Source organism: Bos mutus, chromosome 28 (genome assembly GCF_027580195.1).
Source record: "Bos mutus isolate GX-2022 chromosome 28, NWIPB_WYAK_1.1, whole genome shotgun sequence".
In the NCBI taxonomy this organism is placed as follows: Eukaryota; Metazoa; Chordata; class Mammalia; order Artiodactyla; family Bovidae; genus Bos; species Bos mutus.
Window position 1 is genome coordinate 40831269 of NC_091644.1, and position 24650 is coordinate 40855918.

Here is a 24650-nt window from a genome sequence, read left to right on the forward strand (position 1 = left end):
TTTAGAAATAGAAATAGTTCTACTACAGTGAGTTAGAATGCTAACACAGTGAGTGAATTCTAACACAATTCACAGTGAGAGAACTGTACGTGTCTAACACAGATGCTAAAGCTGAAACTCCAGTACTTTGGCCACCTCATGCGAAGAGTTGACTCATTGGAAAAGACTCTGATGCTGGGAGGGATTGGGGGCAGGAGGAGAAAGGGACAACAGAGCATGAGATGGCTGGATGGCATCACTGACTCGATGGACGTGAGTTTGAGTGAACTCTGGGAGTTGGTGATGGACGGGGAGGCTTGGCGTGCTGCAATTCATGGGGTCACAAAGAGTTGGAACACGACTGAGCGACTGAACTGATCTGAACACAGACACTGACAATTTCATTTCTTCTTACTAAACTCTCTTTCCTGACCTATTAGTATTTTCAATGATAGAGTATTAGCATTTTACCTCATTCTTTAGGAAACTTGAAAATAACCAGGTCTTTTCACAGAACCATAATGGAGTAAACTATCAAACCCATATATGAATGCCCAGTGGTACTAAGCCTTCAACTGCAAACTGCTCAGACACCACCAGTCCTCATGTGTCTAAAATATTTTCATTCTTTGCACAACATAGATTAAAGTTCCAATTTTCAGAAACTGATTTTCTTAGAAATTTTAAAATATCATTCCTTTGTCTTCTATTTTCCAAGAAAGAAAGATTAATACAATCCTCCCCTGAGCAAAGACTTGTAGATAGTTTAGCCTGCTTCCCAAAATGCCATCTGAAACTCTGACAAGAGGAAATGTAGTATATGAAAAAAGTGTTTGTCTAGGAAACTGTAGTGAATACTGTTATTTGATGAGTCAATGTCTCTTCTTCTTATCCTTCCTAACAAAACTCAGGGAGTATTCAAGTAAACAACCCTCCTTTGTTGGGTCTTACTGGATGGGCTTCCCTGGGGGCTCAGCTGGTAAAGAATCCTCCCGCGATGCAGGAGACCTGGGTTCGATCCGTGGGTTGGGAAGATCCCCTGGAGAAGGGAAAGGCTACCCACTCCAGTATTCTGGCCTGGAGAATTCCATGGACTCTATAGTCCATGGGGTCACAAAGAGTCAGACAGGACTGAGCAACTTTCACCTTCACTTCACTGGATGATAAGCCTAGCTCCCCAGATAGACTGTGACTAGATGAAAACAGATAACCTATGACAGTCTATTGGGCAATCCTTTATGGTACAGGGGTTGGCAATCCAGATAGCTAAACTAAGTCAATCAGACCAAGTTCTATGGCCCATGCTGAGATGGTGGTGGGTGGCAAATAGTTTTCGTTTTCTCTCCCCAAACAGCAATGAACAAAGAAACCACTGTGTCTATCCTGTGATCTAATGGAGTCTTCCTACAGGCAAAGCTGATGCATTGTGAATGGAAATGATCGGAAAAAAAAAAAAAGAAATGGAAAGAATCTTTGAGTTTTTGATGACAAGTCTGAGTTGCTAACTCAATCAACCCAGGTATCCATCCTACTTTTGTTTAAGCCAGTTAGAGTTTGTATGCCTATTAATTGTGGCTGAACATAGAGTTGATTCAGTCAAGATCAGATGACTTTGATTGGAATTTAGCCTCTACTATAAAGTTTGGTGATCTTTGGAAAGTACTTTCTCGCAGTTTGAGTTTCTACATTTGTAATATAACATCTCTTATTATCTCAGAGGATGGATTATACAAAAGAAAGATACAAAATGATATATACAATATATAAAAGAGCAGTAGTAGTAGAAAAAGTATTGAAGTTCTCAAATCTTGAATACTGGTAAGCACTAGGAAAATGAAAATCAGTCTTAAATGTGCATGTATGATGGCTAGGATATGATAATCATGGGCCCTAGTTATTTTTCTCCTATTAATTGGGTGAGACCACTAATTAATTCCACCCAAGATTTAACCTTCCAACAATGTAAAAGATGTTTTTCAGAAAGGTGGTACAGTTATTCATCTTCATCATTCTCATCATTCCTATCATCCCCATCATCTCCATCATCTTCATCAACTCCATCATCTCCATCAATTTCATCATCTCCAGCATCCCCATCAATCTTCATCTCCATCATCCCCATCATCTCCATCAACTTCATCATCTGCATCATCCCCATCATCTGTCTCCATCATCTCCATCATCTCCATCAACTTCATCATCTTCATCACCCCCATCATCTGTCTCCATCACCACCACCACCACCCCTCATCATCACTACTGTTAATTAGCAGTGATTGGTCAGAAGTTGTTCTAAAAGTTGTTACCTCAAAATAACTTTAAGAAGTAGTCAGTATTGCAACACTGTGGAAGATTTAAATTACAATTCAAATTCTTTGACATTCCTACAATCGAGAGGTGGAGTCTCGTCCTCTCTTCTTGATTCTGGGCTGCCTTACTGACTTCCTTGTAACCAGTCGATCCTGGAAAAGGCCCTGTAGTTTCCACCAATTGTTCTGGGACACTTGCCCTGAGGGAAGCTAGCTGCCAATCAAGAAGTCTGTCTATTCTGAAATCAGCACACTGAGGGGACTACATGCAATTGGCCAATGCAAATTGGTCACTGATGCCAGCTACAATCTCAGCTGATGGCTACTCTCAGCTGCCAGTCATGTGAGCACCTTGGCTGTCCAGCACAGCTGAGCTGACAAGACAGCAACCTCAGTCTCATGACTACAGCCTCTAGTGAGAACTGCCCAGCCATGCACTTCCTGAGTTATGACCCACACAATTGTGAGCAAAGTAAAATGGTTGTGCTCGGAGAGATCTCCATTTTACAGGTGAGAAAATTAAGGTATCCTCAAAAGCCAAAGACATAGTCTAACCATAAGTCTGCTCAATTCCCTCTCCTTTGTAGATAGGCCAATCAGCCACGATTGGATCAGCCACAGGATCAGCCAGTCCTTCTAAAAGGACTTTTAGAAGTCCTTTCCGACTTTACAGCTTCTTTCAAACCGTTACTCCCCTCCCCGCCGCCCCACCCCACCACTGCCCACTGCATCACTCAGCTGTAAACACCGAGACAAAAACGGAAAGAGAATATCACCAGAAATAGCTATTGATATACAGACAGATAATTATCTTGAACAACTGAATGCTCAGTTTTATAACATGAAATCCAGGTTATCAGGAATCTCCATCAACCCAGCTCCTCCTCTTAATTTCTCCATTTATATTCATGCTCTCTTTATTCCTGCCTCCTCTTGGCTTATTTGTTGCTCTTGCACCATTAGAATTCCATCCTTGGAGAGCAGTAATCCTGACTGCCATGCTGACTGCTGCTCCCAGCACCTAGCACAATGTGATGTGTACTAAGACTCAACACATGCACCCCAACTGACATGCACACACTGGCATATTTTAAACAGGTAACCAACACAGTACCAGGAGCTCTACTCAATGTTATGTACAACCTAAATGGGAAAATAATTTGAAAAAAATAGATACATGTACATGTATAACTGAATCGCTTGGCTATACACCTGACACTATCACAACACTGTTAATCAGCTATACTCCAGTATAAAATAAAAAGTTTAAAAAAGAGTAAACTGATTAACACAGCACTGTTCATCAACTACACTTCAATTTAAAAAAGAAGAGTGAATTGAATGAAGGCCAGACATTATGGTCACTTTCAACATTCTTCTTTCCATCATCAAACTATAGATCCTAAACGGAGAACATTGTTTAGGTCTGTTATTCCTTTTTTGACTCTACTTTGCATTAAGCAATTCATCTTGTCACCCCTGCAGTTAATTATGAGCCTTTCTGCCTTCAGACATTCCACTCTTCTAATCTAGCACATCTATTATTGCTCCAAAAACGTTAGTGGCCTTCATTGCTTGCCAGATGGAAGCCAGCTCTTTCAAGGCCTTTCCCGTTGACCTCAGCCCTACTTTGGACACCTCCCCACGGCTCCCCTGTGTGTTCCCCGATGACACCCAAGTGCATCGCTGCTCTTCCCAGGACAAATGCACAAGTTTCTAATTTCAGACAATCACTTCTCATGCTTTTTCTTTTCCAAAATCCCCACCTGTTAAAAAGCCAACCAATTCATCAAGGCCCATCTCAAATGTCACTTTAGTAAAGAACTCTTCCCTCATCCCTCACCATGTATAGTCTCCATTCTCTGAACCCCTATGGCATTTGGTAGTATTCTTAATACAGTTATTATATTCTGCTTTGATGTCTGACTTTGATGTACATATACATTCTACTGCAGGTTTCTAATGAAGTTTGAGAATAATTCATACTCATTTTTTTAAAAATCCTGTGAATCATACAGTCTAGCAAGGTATTAACCATGATAATAATTCAGTAAGTATTTAATTAACTGAATGAACTTTCGGGAAAGATACACTAAAAGAACTCCTCCAATTTGAAGCAGATAAAACAATTAAGTGAAAAAATATCCACCCTAATAAAGGTTAATAGGGGAAAAGCTTTCCTGATAAGTGATCCCAGTGGACTGACTACATTAAAAATTAAGGTCTCAATATGCCACTCAACTGGCCAGTGCTGCATTGTTTTCTAAGCTGTTCAATGACTAAATGGAAATTTTAAATCATTTGACTACAAGTTTAAAGTGGGGAAGACACAAAAACCCGAAAGTCAAAAAAGGGACAAAAAGTGACAAATCCAGATACATGCAAATTTCAACTTCTAGACAGCAAAATGCCATAAATGAAAATCAAAATTCAAATGGCCTGTTTAGGAAAAAATATTTCTAATACATTGCACAGTCCAAGAATCAAATTCTTTAACCTTCAAGAGTTCTGAAAATCAATAAGAAGAAAAACAAACATTCCAAGAAAGAAACAGAATCAGCAGAAGAAGAAAAAAAATGACCAATAAATACATAAAAAGGTGATCAGCAACATTTCAAGGTAAAGATGTGCAAATAAAGCATTACCCTTTTTTAGGAAAGTCATTTGGCAATGCTTGTTAAGATTAAAAAAGCACATGGTCTTTGATCTAGCTGCTCCACTTCGAAGCATGTACCCTACAGACATATTCAGACAAGAAAAAAAGAGCTGCATGGAAAAGTACAGTAATTGCATCACAAGAAACAACTGGAAACAACCAAAGGGAGAAAACAAATCAACCAAATTTACTGTTGCACACAATGCAACCATTCACAACAGAAGGCTAGGCTATGTTTCTCAAAATAATGGAAAGGTTTCTAAAAAAATTAAATCAAAGTAGGCAAAGCACAGAACAAATAGTATCCTGTTAAGACCTCATTTGAAGTTTAAAAAATAACAAAAGGGCAGACATATACATCCATATATGCCTAAGCACAAGTAAAATATTTCTGGAAGAATATACTTGAAATTGTTTCCTTATAGTTGGAGAGGGCATGGGGGATTTACTTTATATTTTACTGTTTTCTGCTGTATATATTCTTTTTTTTTTTTGCATTCAAATAAACCACATGTATCCTTTATTTTTATAACAGAAAGGAAATCTAAATTTTAAAAAAAATTTATCCACTGCTTTTCCTTTGGCCTTTTGGCCAAAATTTGCACAGTCCCCTTTGCAGAGAGATGCTGTCCTAGTTTCTGGGCACATGTGTGATCAGTGCAAGCTGTCAGTTGAGGAAAGGGCTTCCTAATCAGAGCTTTTCGAAGTAGGAGCTACACTAAGTCCTGAGAGCCACAGGATAAACAGAAACACATGCCCATGCTGAGGGCAGCCAAGGAATTTTAAAGGGAAACAGGAGCTAGACAGGAAGAGAGAGAGAGCTTCATAAATCGCCCCCCAGCTCCTCTCCTGGGTACTGTCCAATAGCTCAACTTGAAGAGAAAAGGAGCCAGACCCCACCCTGTAGGTGAAGGCTATGATTCTCCCCACCTCTCGGAGCAGGCACCTTTCCACAGACAGCTCAGGGCTGGGATGGGAAGAGAGACCTACCAAAGGGCTCCCACTGAATGCTTTATGGGACAAACGTTCAGTCAGAGTGTCAAAGAGGAAAGCATCCCTACAGCTCCATAGACATGTGCATCTGGCCTTATGGAAAAGAAAACAGAAAATGTCCCCAAACTGTGTTCTATGGAGAAGAGTAAAAGCTACTTGGGAATGAGTGATGCCCCGAGCCCCAGCCCGGAGATGCTGCTGGCACAGTGTGAGAGCCTTGGAGATTCTGCGGGGCTGGAGCAGCAGAGGCCATCAGCTCATGCTGACATCGTGAGAGCCTTAGGTGGGCTTTCCCTGGTGCTGGAGTGCTCAGTCCATAAGCCACAGGAAGTGTAACATGAGCTCCAAACAGACCACAATCATGGCTCCAGAGACAGCAAACAGCCAGGGCTGGAGCCTCTGACACGAAAGGGAGCCCAGCAGCCAGCTGCAGCCTCATCATGGGCTGAGCCCCGATCCCCCGAACAAAAGACGTGATCAATATATACTCCAAGCAAAAGGAGCTCACCTTAGACTTCTTCACAGATGATAGACTGCAGGGGTGAAACAGGGGTGCTTTATGACAGCCCCACACAGCGGGATGAGGCACTGAGCTGCTGGATGACCACGTTAGGAGCAGTGGGCGCACCACACGAACATCCTTCGTTTATGGCCCTGCAGCCCATACTTCTGCTTTGACCTGTATCCTAGATTGTAATCATCCACACGTATTTGTTGCTGTTGTTGTAGTTCAGTTGCTCAGCTGTATCTGATTCTCTGCGACACCATGGACTGCAGCATGCCAGGTTTCCTTGTTCTTCACGATCTCCCGGAGTTTGCTTAAACTCATGTCCTTTGAGTCAGTGATACCATCTAACCATCTAATATATATTTGCTCCCTCCCAAAGCAAGGACAGGACTTCCCTGGTGGTTCAGACAATAAAGAGTCTGCCTGCAATACAGGGGACCTGGGTTCTTTCTCTGGGACAGGAAGATCCTCTGGAGAAGGGAATGGCTACCTACTTCAGTATTCTTGTCTGGAGAATTCCATGGACAGAGGAGACTGGTGGGCTACAGTCTATGGGGTCACAACGAGTCAGACGTGACTGAGTGACTAACACTTTCACTTTCAAAGCAAGGACACCTTCGAGGTCAGAGTGTGCCCTTGATGAATCAGGGAGTGAACAGACTTTAGTGTCCAAGGTGACACTCAGGCTGTCTTGCACTGTCCTCAGGCCATCATCAAGGCTGGAGGAGATCAAAGCCCAGAGCTCCCCTCCGGGCCGGCAGAAAGGATGCTGTCAGCACAAAGAGCAGGAAGACCACGGAAACCTTCCTACCTCTCAGGAGAACATGTGCTGTGCCTGGGCAAGGGCCTTGGCACCTATGCCTCGCAGCTGCAGGTTATTCTAAGACCTTGGCTGCTGCTGCTGCTGCTTTTCAGTGGCTAAGTCATGTCTGATTCTGTGCCACCCCATGGACTGTAGCCCACCAGGCTCCTCTGCCCATGGGATTCTCCAGGCAAAAATACTGGAGTGGGTTGCCATTTCCTTCTCCAGGGGATCTTTCCAACCCAGAGATCAAACCCACATCTCCTGCTTGGCAGGCAGATTCTTTACCACTAAGCCACCTGGGAAATCCAAGACCCTGGCTATAAACCAACCAAGGAAAGAGAAAGCCAGAGAGCAGAGTGGCCACAAAAGGATCATAACAATAGGACTGGTAAACAAGAGCCTCAGTGTTGAAGGGGCTGGAGAGATGAGCAACAACCTTCCCTGAGCTAGTTCTCCTTAAATGTACGAGATCAGGCATCACAGTGAAGGCCGGTCCACAGGACAACCGAGCCGCAGTGCAGGGGTGCCCATGGCATAGGGAGTCCCACCAGGTATGCACTCAGAGCTCCTGATTGGCTGACTGAAGTTCATGGGGGCTGCACTCATTGAAATTACCTGCAAAATCTCATGTGAGAGTGCAGGAGAATAGGAGCCACAGATTTCATAAGATTCTAATATAGGCATGTGATTTTTTTTTTTTTTTAAAGAAAAGAAAAAGGGATTAATGTACACATGGTTCACTTGGCATTCTTGGTTCCCAAGCCAGGGCGGGCCTGAGACCCTGCCTTCCAGCCGCATCTGGGTGGTGCCCGTGTTGCCAGTTTGCAGCCACACCTTGAACAGCAGGGTCTTACCTGCTGAAACCTACAGCCTCCGGGGCTGACCCGGCCTGCACCCACAGGGTTCAGTGCCATGCTGACCGGTCCATATGTTAGCACATGTGACAAGAAATACCTGACAAGAGACAAACTCAGACAAGTATCACTGGCACTTCCTAAATGCCTTTGGAGTTTACGACCAGCTCATCATTAATAGGGAAGAGCTAGGAAGACTGGCTTCCATCACCGCTGAAGAAAGATAACCCAGAGTCCCAGGTGCCTGGGCCTTTCTTGTGAGTTCAGAAGGAAATCCAGCAAAGAGAGTAGTTTTTCTTCATTTTGGCTTTTATCTACCACCTCTGGGAAACTGACAGGAAAAAGAAGGATGGTCAAGCTACTTCATTTTGTTTATAGAGAATGTGTGTGGTGCTGAATATCTATGCATACGAAAGATCAGATTAAACCTTTCCAGGCAAAATGAAGCCTAAGTGGTTTCTGGCAGCAAATTCCACTGGCAAAGACTGTCGATACAGAGTGGGTCTTAGCCCTCCCAGCCTGGCTGGGCTTTTGGCCGCCAAGGAGCGTCCCGAGGGCTGAGCAGTGCTGAGACGCGGTCCTGAGACAGGAGTCTACGGGGGCAAGTAGAAAGCCTAGCTCCTGACAGCCGCTGGATTGTGCATCTACAGCTCTATCCCCAGTACACAAAGTATCATAAAGGCTGAAATCCAAATTGAAGTCTAAAAATAGCAGGATGAAATTATTTCCTTCCTTCCCTTCACCAGAGAGCAAAGCGGCTGACATCAATATCCGCAGGGCACAACTGACTTCTCCGAGTTTGCGTGGAAAGAACGATTACACAACTGCCCTTTCTCACCAGCAGACCTACTGTCCCAGGAAATAAGGAAGGGAAAGCAATTACACTGTTGCTGAAAACCAATAATGGATATTTGATTACGATTATTAATGGGGAAAGAAAGAGATGGACCGCTGAGCTGCAACCAACCGCTAAGTGAATTTGCAGGATATTCCAAGAGGGGGATTAATTTTTTGTTTTCTTTTCATTTCTCAGCCAGTCATTGGAATGTGACACCAAACTTTAAGCATGGCCTGTCACATCCTTATCAATATTCAATGCCACAGCACTGTGGTCACATTATCTCCCCTGGATTCCCAAGTGACAGGCTCCTTGCTGTGGGGGCTTGTTTTCCCTTTGCCTCTAAATAGGAGGTGGATGTAGCTGAGAACCGACTTGTCAGGTGTAGGAAATTAACTAATTTTCAAGACATCAGAAAGATATTTTGTAGCAAATATTTACTTCTCTGTTTCTTTCCTCCTGATATTGAACATGCATTATCTAATCTGGAGGATGCGGGATTTATAATCTCTCTGAACCAAGGGATGTTATGGCTCTTTCTGGAAAAAAAAAAAAAAAAAGAAAGAAATGCTGTCAATTCCTTCAACCCCTGGTGAGAACACTACTACAGCACGAAGTACATTTGTCATAAAAGAATAGAACATCTGGTGAGGCATGCAGGGAAAGAAGACAAGGAGAGATTTTTCTGACTTGATATGGCACCTGAAAACCCATTCCCCTGCACCGGCTACCTCACCACTGAATTTCCAATCACTGTCTGCCTCAAGGTCCAGATAAACATGGCAGCTTCATGTATTGGCCATTAGCCACTAGAGCTCCCCAGACAGGGAAGGCTGGGAATGGGGAGAGCTGAATTAGAGGGTGCAGGCTGAGAGGAGACTGGTACCACCCTCACTGTGCCTGCCAGGGCTTTAGGCACTTGTCACACATTATTTCATCCTCTTGTAAGATTTCATTACCAAGGTGAGTATTATTATTATGATGCTCTCAACTCTGTAGATCAGGGTGTGGACTCGAGGGTCTGGTATTTGCTCAGTTATCCAGCTAGCTAGTTGGTGGAGCTGAGACTGAATCCCATCCTGATGACAAAACCATGACCTGATGGCATTAGGTTTTCACTCATTTTGTGAGAAATATTTACTTTCCCTCTCCACCTGGGAAATGCAATTTCCTATTCTATACTAAAACCAAACAAAACATGTAAGGACTCATTTGACTGGTCTCTAAGTCCTAAGTGCCAAAGACCCATACAGTCACCCATACCTGATAATTTTTTTGTGATAGATCTTGCTCATTTTTGTGCCAACATAGGAACATCTCTCTTGAGATGACAGAAATAACAGTAGTTGCTGTAAATGGTAACAGACAAAGCAGGCATTCATTATTATGTGCAAAACTGAGCATTTCCCTAGACTGCCTGTCACACACAAAAAAAGGATTTCAAATGAAAACTATCTCAAAATTCTATATACATACACACACATACACACACACTTTTTAATCTAATCCTTAACATTCTGCAAACTCTAACATTCAGCCTTTTCCAATAATAATAGTAATCATCATAATAGCCTTTTCAATAATGATAGTAACAATCATAATTATTATAAATAATATTATTCTTGCAGATAATAATAGCAACAAACATTTACTGAGCCTATCCCATTATTGGTGAAAATAGGCCTGATGTATCTCATTTAATCCGCATAATAGCTTTGTGAGGGTTTCACTGTTATATGTCTTTTTAATAAACAGGAAAACTGAAACTTAGAGAGGTTAAATAATTTCCCAGGTCAGAAGGCACTTCCTTGGTGGCTCAGACAGTAAAGAATCTGCCTGCAATGCAGGAGACCCTGGTTCAATCACTGGGTTGGGAAGATCCCCTGGAGAAAGGAATGGCAACCCATTCCAGTATTCTTACCTGGGGAATCCCACGGACAGAAGAGCCTGGCTGTATATGGTACTGCAGTCAAACATGACTGAGTGACTAAGTATGCATACCTGGTCACAAAACAGAAGCCAGGATCAGATAATCTGACCCAGGACCGTCTTCTGGACCCTGCATCATCCCTCTTCCCAACCCCTCATCCATCTAGGTCCTTGCCAGGCACTGGCCCCAAACCGACAATGCCTTGCTCTCTCCAGACATCCTGGAAACTCTTCTAGCTTGGGTACTGTCTTTTCTTGCTACCTTCCCTTGACTATAGGCACTCTCACCTTGCCTTACACTAAAGAAGCAGCCACATCTCAGCCACCAGGCAGCAAGCTCCCAAGGTCAGGTCTCCCTTCCCCACCCACCCAGCTTGGGGTCTGGGGCACCATGAATCCTGCGCAAAGCACTTCCCCCAAGCCCATCCTCTGAGATCATGGTTCTGCCCCACTCCTCACCTAAGGGTATGAGAAACACTTGTCAAGATCTTCTGAGTGACATCTCTTCATACCTATAATGATAATTTTGAACTTTTCCCCTTTTCTGTTTTTATTACACTAAAGCAGCCCCCAGTCCATCAAACCATACTCAAAATACTATTTTCTAGTATTTTAGTAGCACCAGTTATTCCATTTATTCACGTTCCCCATGTGTTCTACCCCACATGTCCTGGTACATTTGTACCTTAAAGTAATTAAAATGCCTGTGTTTATAAAATATATAAGGTAGAGTTGGCTGGTTTCATCACAAAAATTGTGTGTGTGTGTGTGTGTGCGTGTGTGTGTGTGTGTGTGTGCGCGTGCGTGCGCTCAGTTGTATTCAACTCTTTGTGGCCCCATGGACTGTAGCCTGCCAGGCCCCTCTGTCTATGGAATTCTCCAGGCAGGAATACCTGAAGTGGGTTGCCATTTCCTACTCCAGGGGATCATCCCACCCCAGAGATCGAACCTGTGTCTCGTGTCTTCTGCATTGGCAGGCAGATTCTTTCCCACTGCACGACCTTGGAAGCCTGATCACAAAAGGTGTGACTGCAGAATTCTTTAAAGGACCTATGTTGCCTGACAGATACATCTGTTTGTTCCAAGATCAGTAATGACTTGACAGAATCTGTCAGACAGACTCGGGGTCAGACTGCTCACAGCTGAGTGCTGACTGTAGGCAAGCAACTTATCTGCTCTGAGCCTCAGTTACCTCATCTGCTAAGTGAGGATAATGTCAGCATCTCACTGGATTGTGACAGCAAAATGAATTAAAATATGCAAAGCACCAAGAACAAGGTCCGGATGTGATAGGTACCACTACCAATACTTCTACTGTTATCATCACCATCACCTCCATTACAGGGTCCTCCAAGTTCAGGGCCCTGACTATATGCCAGTTAAGAGTTCCCTGACTCAGCTCCAAATCTCCCTCACTGCCTGCTTTGCAAACATTTTAGCTGGACCCTTTAAAACTTTTTCCTTTGCCAGCAGAGGGCGCTGGAGAGACCTTCTTAGAGGAGGTGGGTCCTGGTTTGGGTTTTTTCAGGTGGACGGGGGAGCCTGGTAGGCTGCCCTCTATGGGGTCGCACAGAGTCAGACACGACTGAAGCGGCTTAGCAGCAGCAGCAGGTACTAGTAAAGAACCCACCTGCCAATGAAAGCGGAGAAGGCAATGGCACCCCACTCCAGTACTCTTACCTGGAAAATCCCATGGATGGAGGAGACTGGTAGGCTGCAGTCCCTGGGGTCGCTAAGAGTCAGACACGACTGAGCGACTTCACTTTCACTTTTTCACTTTCATGCACTGGAGAAGGAAATGGCAACCCACTCCAGTGTTCTTGCCTGGAGAATCCCAGGGGCAGGAGAGCCTGGTGGGCTGACGTCTATGGGGTCACACAGAGTCAGACACGACTGAATCGACTTAGCAGCAGCAGCAGCCAATGAAAGAGACAAAAGAGACAGGTTCAACCCCTGGGTTGGGAAGATCCCCTGGAAGAAGACATGGCAACCCACTCCGGTGTTCCTTTCTGGAGAATCCCATGGACTGAGGAGCCTGGCAGGCTACAGTCCACAGGGTCTCAGCAGGATCGTAAGGGGATGGCTCCTCTAGACCCAGCTCCCAGAGCACATACAGCTGCTGCAGTGCCCAGGGCCCAGAACACGTGTGGGAATCTCCCAGTTCCTAGCTCCTGCAGGGAGGGTGGTGTCCCCCGTGCTCGGCTTTATGGGTTCTGCAGCACCAGCTCATTCAGGCTCCTTCCCCAGCATCCAGCTCCTTTTATGTGAACAGCTTCTGCTGCACAAGCCCCTGAAGCAGGCACAGCTGCTCCAACACCAGCGTGTCAGCAGCTCCTGGAAGGCCACAGCTTCTCTGAGAACCTCCTCAAGTACTTTGTCAGCAGACTGCCTCTGGTGAGACAACTCCCTATGAACCATCTCCTTTGGATCCCTGGAAGGTAGGTCCCAGGAAGTTCCAGGTAGAGGCTGGCCGCAGGTGCACTGGTGTGGCCCCACAGGCTTCCTGACTGCCATTGGTCATACCCCTTAGCTTGGGAGCAGCGGTTCCTGATCTCAGCCCTGAGATTAGCAGCTAAATGCTGTTTACTTCTTCTGGTGGATCCCTCATTACTTCAATACTTTGTTATAATGAATAGCTCTCTGTCAGGTGGCGCTAGTGGTAAAGAACCCACCTGCCAATGCAGGAGACATAAGAGATGCAGTTCGATCCCTATGTTGGGAAGATCCCTTGGAGGAGGGTGTGGCAACCCACTCCAGTATTCTTGCCTGGACAATCCCATGGACAGAGGAGCCTGGTGGGCTACAGTCCCTGGGGTCACAAAGAGTCAGACACGACTAAAATGACTTAACCTGCCCACATACTGTCCCTTGCCAACAAAGGTCCATCTAATCAAGGCTATGGTTTTTCCAGTGGTCATGTATGGATGTGACAGTTGGACTCTAAAGAAAGCTGAGTGCTGAAGAATTGATGCTTTTGAACTGTGGTGTTGGAGAAGACTCTTGAGAGTCCCTTGGACTGCAAGAGGATTCAACCAGTCCATCCTAAAGGAGATCAGTCCTGGGTGTTCACTGGAAGGACAAATGTTTAAGCTGAAACTCCAATACTTTGGCCACCTGATGCGAAGAACAGATTCATTTGAAAAGACCTTGATGCTGGGAAAGATTGAAGGCGGGAGGAGAAGGGGACAACAGAGGATGAGATGGTTGGATCACATCACCGACTCAATAGACATAAGTTTGAGTAAACTCTGGGAGTTGGTGATGGACAGGGAGGTCTGGCGTGCTACAGTCCACGGGGTCACAAAGAGCAACTAAAGCAACCAAACTGAACTGAATACTGTCCCTGTTCAAGTTACTTGTCTTGAGTTCTGTCTCATTATTAGACTTTGACCGAAATACTCTCTGCTCCCATTTCCTTCCCCTTATTAGGAACCATCCAGGGCCCTCAGCCTTCTTTTTCTTTCATACACTCCAAGTCTATTCTTTTTTGGGGGCTGTGCTGGGTCTTCGTTACGGTGTGGGCTATTTTCTCTAGTTGTGGCAAGCAGAGGCTACTCTCTAGTCGCAATGCACAGGCTTCTCACTGTGGTGCCTTCCCTTGTCGCAGAACCCAGGTTCTAGGGCTTTCGGCCTTCGGTAGTTGAGGCACGTGGCTCAGCAGTTGCGGCTCCCAGGCTCTATAGTGCAGGTTCAGCAGCAGCAGTCGCACACGGGCTTAGTTGCTCTGTGGCATGTGGGATCTTCCTTGACCAGAGATTGAACCCTCGTCTCTTTCATTGGCAGGTGGACTGTACCACTGAGCCACCAGGGAAGCCCCACTCCAAGTCTTTTCTTGTCTTAAGATATCTTTTTCATTTTCCAGAATGTCCTGAAATCCCACCAAGCCGTTCCACGACTGGCTCCTTGGGCATTTCCTCTAAGTCACTTTCCAGGGTTTCTACCTGCAAGAGCCCTCAGTCACCATCTAGTACATGGTCCTGTTTCCTCTTCTTCACCACACTTATCACTGCATGAATTATCTTATTCTCTCCTCTGCCTCCTTCCCTAATTAAATCCAAGTTGTGACAGCAAAGACTGCGCCTGGATTGTTTGCTGCAGGGGCTACAGGGAAGAGGGGTCAGATGTGGGAGCACTTGATAAATAGCTGTATAAAAGAGATGAGAAGGGAGAATAAGAAAGTTTTGTTTTTAAAAAGGAGGAATCTAGGTCCTAGTTGTAATGGCCTTTACATGTAATGAATTACTTCTATCACCTGTTCTCCCAGTCACTGCTGCCTCAGATTCTGGAAGCACCAATATCGGTGACTTCCTACACTTGGTCACTAAGACCCACAGATTTTTTTAGTTAAATTTGCCCTTTCTTCTACTGTCTCTTCTCCAGTTCCATCCTTCTCCACACATCAGTCCTGCCTCTATGAACTCATGACTGTATTATCTTAATAACTTGCATGCTCAGTCGCTCAGTTGTGTCTGACTCTTTGTGACCCCATGGACTATAGCCCACCAGGCTCCTCTATCCATGGGATTTTCCAGGCAAGAATACTGGAGCGGGTTGCCATTTCCTCCTTTGGGTAATCTTTCTGACCCATGTCTCCTGAATCTCTTGCACTGGCAGGCAGATTCTTTACCACTGAGCCACCTGGGAAGTCCAATAGCCTACTTACTGGCCTGTCTAATTCCAAGTTCTTTCTCCTTTTAAATCTATTCTGAATAGTGTTGCCAATGAATTTTCCTAAAACCCTGCTTTTCTTTGAGCCCTTCCTCTCTTCTTTACAGACCAGTTGTTACTTGTTTCCTCCAGCCTAAACATACTGTCTCCCTCCTAAGGCCCCCTACGTTTGCTCCATGCTGCCTAACAAGCTGTACTGTTCATCAAGGTGCGACAGCCCTTCTGCCTGTTCAGACTGGCTCTCCCCAGCCCCATGAGTGAGCCAGGCCACCCTCATCCCAGGGCCCACTCATAGGGGTTCTCCTTCACCGAGATTCTGGTAGGGGACAACTCAAACTTTCCACTCTACAAACACTGGCAACCATGGGATCACTGACACACTCCTCTGTCACCTCCAGAAAACAGCAGGAATCTTTTAGACATGTATGTTGTCTTTCCTCATATTATCTAAAGAAATGCCTAAGCTCCTTAGTTCTCTGTGGCTTCCAGTAAGGTATCAAATGCATATTGGGCAAGGATGAATGAGGACAACTGACAGCCTTCTGGTTGAGGATCAATGTGAATTCTAGGGTCTGGAGAATCTGCCTTGGGGCAATCTAAGATCTTGTTGTTCTGTTCTGTTCTGTTCAGTCACTAAGTCATGTCTGACTCTTCTCAACCCCATGAACTACCACACACCAGGCTTTCCTGTCCTGCACTATCTCCCAGAGTTTGCTCAAATTCATGTCCATTGAGTCGGTGATGACGTCCAACCATCTCATCCTCTATCATCTCCTTCACCTCTTGTCCTCAATCTTTCCCAGCATCAGGGTCTTTTCCAATGAGGCAGCTCTTCACATTAGGTGTCCAAAGGATTGGAGCTTCAGCTTCAGCATCAGTCCTTCCAATGAATATTCAGGACTGATTTCCTTTAGGATTGACTGGTTTGATCTCCTTGCAGTCCAAGGGAATCTCAAGAGCCTTCTCCAACACCACAGTTCAAAAGCATCAATTCTTTGGCTCTCAGCCTTCTTTATGGTCTGACTCTCACATCTGGACATGACTACTGGAAAAACCATAGCCTTGACTATACAGACCTTTATATAGTCGGCAAAGTGATGTCTCTGATTTTCAATATGCTGTCTAGGTTCACCTAGAAGGCTCTAAGATAGTCATCTGACCCAAATCACAATCTTTCTCATGATTCTAATATTAAATCTAATATGACACACTTTGCTGTGCCTTGTATAAAAAAACTTCTTTGGAAAAAATCAGAAATGAGAAGTTTCACAAAGGTGTTTGTTCTGTTTAAAGGTCCTCCTCCTGTCTATTTTCATCTGGTGTATGTTTCATAGTTTTCTTCTTTTGAAATTGTTAAGAAAAAAGACTTTTTTGGGGAAGAGCTACATCTTTCCTCATACTTCCAACCCTGGAAACAAGGACCCAAGGAAAGGACACAGGTGCCTATTAGTTAAATGATGTTGGTCCTAACAGTTCAAAGGTTCAAGCCTCTTGAGCAAAAAGAAATTAATTTTTAAGTTTTCCATGTAACAAAAAATTGGAAAACAAAAAATGTCCTTCAATGAAATGTGGTTAAGCAAATTGTAATATGTGTACTTATTGGAATGTTAATTACTCTGAAAATTGTGGTTATAATTGTCATGTGGTAACAGAGAAAAAATATTTTGACAAACCACCTGGTTGGAAAAAAAAACAGTATTTCCAAAATCAGTTTATACAATTAATTATAACTATTGTGAGTCCTGGCAGATCTTGGAGTGGCATACTCTAAGTATGAGAAGGAAAATAAAAATGTTAGCACAGAATGGGTCACAAACAGAGCTCTGCACAATTGAAATCTAAAGAGGATGCTGGCTTGCTGTTCTTTACGACTTGACCCCTTTCTGATTAAATGGACTGCTGGGTTTACAATACAAAGATGCTTAACGATTTGTGGGTTCTATGTCCTACTCTCGGGAAGGCCTACATTCACAAGTAATGCTATCAGATGCAAGACAGCATGTGCAGTACTGCACCTTTCATCTAAGAGAGGGTTGTGAAAATATATGGGTATGTTATTAAAAAGCAGTGGAAGGATAAGCCAAAATTGAATTAAGATGGGTTCCTGTAAGAAAAAGTCAAGGAGAGGCTGAAGAGATGGAAAGACAGCTATACTTCTCTGATTGCACCTTGTTTTGTACATTTAACTTTGAAAATAAATTTTGTATTATATATTTCTAAAAGAAGCAACCACTAAAATAAAAGACAAAATGGTTAGCCTACTGTGCATTGAGCTAACTATGCACCGAGTTGATGGCTGAATGACACCAAGGGGAATTAATTAAAGTGATTTTGAAACTCTGTAATTTAACTCTGCATCCCTAGTGGGATATATGCTAAGAACAAAAAGAAATGCAAAGAAGTCTTAGGATGTTTTCAGTTATTATATTGTTAATTAAAATGTTTAGTATTATTCTGAAACCATACATAAAATGGTTATACCAAATATAATATAATATATATCTGTGTGAGCTGCATGCTCTGTCACTTCAGTCACGTCCAACTCTTTGTGACCCTGTGGACTGTAGCTGCTTCTTTGCCCATGGGATTGTCCAGGCAAGAACACTGGAGTTGGTTGCCATCCCTCCTCTAGGGGATCTTCCCAACCCAGGGATCAAACCCATGTCTCCTGCATCTTGTGCATTGCACATGGATTCGTTAGCACATGCAGTCAGCAGGGAAACCCCAATAGAACATATATCTATATATACATATAGATATACACACACATATATAATGCAATATACTGCATGAGAGTGAAGTGAAGTCACTCAGTCGTGTCCAACTCTTTGTGACCCCATGGACTGTAGCCTGCCAGGCTCTTCTGTCCATGGGATTTCCCAGGCAATAGTACTGGAATGGATTGCCATTTCCTTCTCAGGGGATCTTCCCAACCCAGGGATCTAACCCAGGTCTCTCGCATTGTAGACAGACGCTTTACCATCTGAGCCACCAGGGAAGTCCTAATGTACTGCCTACATATATTCAGATATACTTTATAACAAAGATAAATGAAGACAGGTAGGTATACAAGTCTCTTAATGATATAAGGAATAAAATTTTTCAGCATAAGAGAAAAAGAAATGCAAGTATAAAATCAAAGAAGTAAAACTATATAATCATAAATTGAACTGGAAATAACAGTGTAAATCTGTGATATAATTTCTTTGTCTGAAAGAAAAATCCTAGCTCTACTTAAAAGTTTAAAAATAACAAAAATCCAGTACCTGTTAGCATCCCCAGGGCCCAGATTGTGGTCTCTAAATATCATTTCCTACTAAGAGTAATAAGAGCACCTTGCAGAGAATACTGATTCTTGACTTGGGCCAGAAAATATTCAAGATGAGCCCAAAACATCTTGTTACATCAGAAAACAAGGAAGTACTTTGGTTGATGTGAAATTCAGGAGCCAATCTGAATGGGATCTCAGCCAATGATGGGAAAATTTGAAAAAGGATAATGTCTGCAAATAATTGAAACAACAAATATGTTAAACATCCATGACTTCATAATGCTTTACACACATGTGTGTGCAAACAAACTTTTTTGTTGACCTTTAGGAATTCTAGAAAACCAATTATTATTCTGAAACTGGTGCATAAGAAAAAGAATCAAGCATTTCCTTTCTTAAATTATAAATCAGAACAATCAAATAGATATTGAAGGAAATTTTGTCTTTAAACTCTGAGACATTTACTACCTTTCTCGTATCACCAATCATAAATTATCTTTCTTCTCTTCAGGAAAACAGCACCATTTTTGTGGAGACATCCTGTGGAGAACTTTAGTCTCTGGTCATAGCATTAAGAGCTGTTTTCACATACCCACAAACCCTCTTTGAAATGACCCAAAGAAACTTCTTTTTTACTGAAGAATTTTACGTAAAAAAAAATAAATGACTGTGATGGAAATAGAATGTTATTTTGCAGTCCACTAATGAAATAATAAACCCAGTCAATAATCACCAATTACATTTTTTAGGCAAAAAGCTGATGGAAAATTTGATACAGAGTGCAGGGCTCCCAAAATTTGAACCCAACAACCAGTCTCAACACCACAGGAGATGAAAAACAGATAGTATTGTCTTCCTTATATAGAAAATCACAACACTATCAATGAAGTACTATAACAATAAAATCAAACCTCAATATAATCAAATCTATAGATTTAGCTACCAGTTTATGGAAAATACATGAGAAAAAGAAACATGTTAATGACTACAAAGATACAAGTAGTCAAATTCTGTAGGATAAAAATACTGGTGACTTCAAAAACAAGCAAGTGAAGTAAAAAGGAATAGGAACCTATATGATTAATGAGACCTAAGACCCATTTCTTAATTTGAATAAGCCACATGTCAAAATAAAATTATGAGGCAATTTGGGAAAACTGGGTATCTGACGATATTAAAAAGTCTTCTTAATGTTTTTAGGTGTGATAAGGGTGTTTTTAGGTGTGATAATGGTATTTTTAGGTGTGATAACAGTATATGAAGTGAGAACTTCCAGATGTTCAAACTGGATTTAGAAAAGGAACCAGAGATCAAATTTAGAAAAGGAACCAAGATCAAATTGCCAACATCCGTTGGATCATAGAAAAAGCAAAAGAATTCCAGAAAAACATCTACTTCTGCTGCATTGACTATGCTAAAGCCTTTGTGTGAATCACAACAAACTGTGGAAAATTCTTAAAGACATGGGAATACCAGACCACCTTACCTGTCTCCTGTGAAACATGTATGCAAGTCAAGAAGCAACAGTTAGAACCAGACATAGAACAATGGGCTGGTTCATAATTGGGAAAGGAGTATGTCAAGGCTGTATAATGTCACCCTGCTTATTTAACTTATATGCAGAGTACATCATGCGAAATGCCGGGCTGGATGAAACACAAGCCGGAATTATTGCTGGGAGAAATATCAATAACCTCAGATATGCAGATGACACCACCCTTATGGCAGAAAGCAAAGAGGAACTAAAGAGCCTCTTGATGAAAGTGAAAGAGGAGAGTGAAAAAGCTGGCTTAAAATTCAACATTCAAAAAATGAAGATCCTGGCATCTGGTCCCAACACTTCATGGCAAATAGATGAGGAAACAATAGAAACAGTGACAGACTTTATTTTCTTGGGCTCCAAAATCACTGCAGATGGTGACTGCAGCCATGAAATTAAAAGACCCTTGCTCCTTGGAAGAAAAGCTATGACAAACCTAGACAGCATATTAAAAAGCAGAGACATCACTTTGCTGACAAAAGTTTGTATAGTCAAAGCTATGGTTTTTCCAGTAGTCATGTATGGATGTGAGAGTTGGACCATAAAGAAGGCTGAGAGCCAAAGAATTGATGCTTTTGAACTGTGGTGTTGGAGAAGACTCTTGAGAGTCCCTTGGACTCCAAGATCAAACCAGTCAATCCTAAAGGAAATCAATCCTGAATATTCATTGCAGGGACTGATGCTGAGGCTGAAAATATTTTGGATACCTGATGGGAAGAGCTGACTCACTGGAAAAGACCCTGATGCTGGCAAAGATTGAAGGCAGGAGGAGAAGGGAATGACAGAGGACAAGATGGTTGGATGGTATAATCAACTCAATGGACATGAATTTGAGCCAATTCCAGGAGATAGTGAAGGACAGGAAAGCCTGGCACACTGCAGACCATGGGGTCGCAAAGAGTCAGACATGACTGACTGAACGACAACAATGGTGTTACTGTTTGTTTGTTTTTTAAATGTTTATCTTTTTGCAGATGTGTACTGACATATTTAGGGCTTTCCAGGTGGTTCAGTGGTAAAGAATCCGCCTGCCAGTGCAGCAGACACAGGAGACTTGGGTTCAGTCCTTGGGTTGGGAAGATCCCCTAGAGATGGAAATGGCAACCCACTCCAGTATTCTTGCCTGGGAAATCCCGTGAACAGAGAAGCCTGAGTGGGCTATGGTCTATGGGGTCACTAAAAGTCAGACACGACATAGTAACTGAGTGCTGAGCACTGATATTTTTATGGGTTAAATAAAATGAGATTCCTTCAAAATACTCTTGTAGGAGGCTGGGTGGTATCATTGGCTGAACAGTGGCTCCCCAAAGGTGTTCAAGTCCTAAAGTTCAGGACCCATGAATGTTACCTTGTATGGCAAAGGGGAACTTTACAGACATAATTAAGTTAAGGATTTGGGGATGAGATTAGGTTTGGCTTTCTGGTCAGTCTAATGACATCATCTAGAGACTCTTGTAAGAGGCAGGCAGAGGATGATATGATGGCAGAAGTAGAGGTTGGAGTGATGTGCTCTGAAGATGGAGGAAGGGGTCACCAGTCAAGGACACAGGCGACCACTAGCAGCTGAAAAGGAGATGAAGCAGATCCTCCCCTGGAGCCTCCAGAAGAAACCAGCCCTGCCAACACCCTGACTGTAGCCCAGTGAGACCTACATCTGGGTTCCAGAACAGGAAGAGAGTCAATTTGGGTTGTTTCAAGTTGCTTAATTCACGGTTATGTGTTTCAGCAGCAGCAGGAAACTAGAACAGTGGTGAAGCGGAGGGGAGGACAGTTGAAATCAGCTCAGCCACGTACTGAAAATGGTTGGATTTGTGAGATGTGCGCATGGGGCTTCTTTATAATTTCCCTAGCTTTGCATATGTTTGAAAATTTCCACAATAGTTGGGATTTTTTAATAAAGTCTTACTAAGGAAATTTAAACCAAAAGGTTCATTTTTAAAGGGCTTTTATTTATTTATTTTTGGCTACGCTAGGTCTACGGCACTGCACGTGGGCTTTCTTGAATCGTGGTGCGCAGGTTTCTCGTTGCTGTGGCTTCTTGCTTCAAAGCACAAGCTCTGGGAGTGCAGGCCTTAGTGGCTGCAGCACAAAGCCTCAGTAGCTGTGGCTCCAGGCCTCAGAGCGCAGGCTCAGTGGCACACGGGATTAGTTGCCCCGTAGCATGTGGAATCTTCCCGGACCAGGGATCAAATCCATGCCCCCTGCATTGGCGGGCATATTCTTATCTTCTGGACCACCAGGGAAGTCAAAAAAAAAAAAAAGTTCATTTTTAAGACACTGTTTCCGAGTTTCATACCTCTGTCCCATACCCAACTCCAGAAAGTTGTGCCAACATTAGCCGTGGAGAACGGAACTCTTAGGGGGTTTGAGACAGACAGATTACACAGCCATAGTGTACACCCTGAGGCATCTGAAGCAAGGCACTTGATCTCTGCTAGCCTCAGGTCCCTATGTATTCAGATAATAACAGAGCCTGCAGCTCACCAGGTTGTTGGGAGGCTTCACTTAAATAATCTATTTCAAGTGTTTCATGGATTACCTTCATACAGTATCTCTTATTAAAGGTCAGCCGTTAATACAGATCATCATTGCATGTCATTTCCAGCTTTCCAGAAAATATTTGAATAATTTCTCCAGACAGTCTCAATCATAATGTTTTCATTTGAATTAATGAATCCTCTAATATGTATTTGTGACACAAGTATTTAGGAGCTATTTAAATCACCAATATTTGGTTCTTAAAAACTATTGTGTCTGTTTGATTGTTTTCTTTTGATGGTCTCCTGTGATGATGAGCCATTCAAACTAAAGGTCCTGAGTGAAGCCCAACAGGGAAGCTATAAAGAAATAAGCCACGTCCTGGGAAAATGACTGGCTGGTCTCTCAGGCTCCAAATACCCTATGGTCCTTCTGTCCAGGAGGAGTGTCTGTGTCTTCTGGTTTAGTCTTTACCATGGAGCAGAGCATCACAACTCATCGTCCTATCCAGTCATCTGTCAAAGGCCTTGCTCATTAGTGTATTTATTAAGTGTCTAAAGAGCCCTTCTTGGCTCACTGCATATTCTTCTTAAGTCTTGTGGCTTCTGAAACAGGAGGGAGGCTAGGCTGCAGGGGACACAGTGGTCCCCTTCACTCTAGTGTGTCTCAGGGCTAATGTCCTAACTATTTCGGTGCAAATGAGCCTTCAAGTCCCATCTCCAACTCTGCTTGTTACTCCAAACCCTAAATGAAGTTGAGGCAGCACAGTGTTGGGGGAGGGGTGTTTTTAAAACTACCGATTATTTCATAGCCTCGGGGCATCAGCAGGGACTCCAGCTTTCTGACCCACAATAGCACCTGTTGTTACCAGTTAGCAGAGAGAAGTGTGCTTTTGAGAAGGAGCTGACCCCAGAAGAGATACTGAAAATTTGTTCATGAAGAAGGAACTGGTCTGACCTTTCTTGCAGCTACTGCAGGAGAAGTTTGGGACAGGAAAAGTCCATTGACAGATGACTGGATAAAGAAGATGGGGTACACATATACAGTGGAATATTACTCAGCCATAAAAAGAATGAAGTAATGGCACTTGCAACAACCAGGATGGACCTAGAGGTTGTCATACTGAGCAAAGGAAGTCAGAGAGACAGGAACATCGCAGTGTACCACTTATGAAGTCAGAGAGACAAAAACATCGCAGTGTACCACTTGTATGTGGAATCTAAAATACAACAGAGGTGAAATTACTTATGAACAGAGACAAACTCACAGACATAAAGAACAGACTTGTGGTAGTCAAGGGGATCACTGAGGAGGAGAGGATTGGGAGCTTGACATTGGCAGATGTAAACTATTATATATAGGATGGATATACAACAAGGTCCTACTGTACAGCATGAGGAACTATATTCAATATCCTGTGATAAAACATAATAGAAAAGAATATATATACATAGGTGTAGTTGAATTACTTTGCTGTACAGCCAAAATTAACACAACATTGGAAATCAATGTTCAATAAAATTTTTATATACTTCAATAGTATTGCAGGGGAAAAAAAGTCACCACTAACTCAGAACCACAGAAACAGTCACAGGTTCACAGAAAGAGAGTGTTAGCTTGCAGTGGGAATAAGAAAAGTCCTTCACCTCTTAAGTAGCCTGTCACTGATTAAAATGCTGATTTTCGAGCTTTTGACCTCTTCTGTATGCAGGTCAGGAAGCAACAGTAAGAACTGGACATGGAACAACAAACTGGTTCCAAACCGGGAAAGGAGTACATCAAGGCTGTATATTGTCACCCTGCTTATTTACTTTTATGCAGA

The 24650-nt window shown here is 43.1% G+C and overlaps 1 protein-coding gene and 1 non-coding gene across 4 annotated transcripts in view; both read right to left on the bottom strand.

The window, feature by feature from the left end:
• The window catches only part of DISC1 (DISC1 scaffold protein), a 430157-nt gene that overhangs the window by 55566 nt on the left and 349941 nt on the right, over positions 1–24650 (bottom strand). Inside the window, exon 11 of one of the 3 annotated variants that reach the window (XM_070364537.1) lies at positions 18815–19041. The exons of 1 other annotated variant lie outside the window; for it this stretch is intronic. In XM_070364537.1, coding sequence (XP_070220638.1) covers positions 19005–19041 — 37 coding nt within the window. In that variant the 3' untranslated portion in view covers positions 18815–19004. Of the gene's footprint in view, positions 1–18814; positions 19042–22362; positions 22579–24650 lie in introns of those variants that run through there. One more of the 3 variants, XM_070364538.1, reaches the window with a different exon arrangement.
• LOC138986158 (small nucleolar RNA SNORA25) lies at positions 19306–19427 on the bottom strand. The gene has a single exon (XR_011463057.1). It is a non-coding gene; the product is annotated as a small nucleolar RNA SNORA25 (small nucleolar RNA).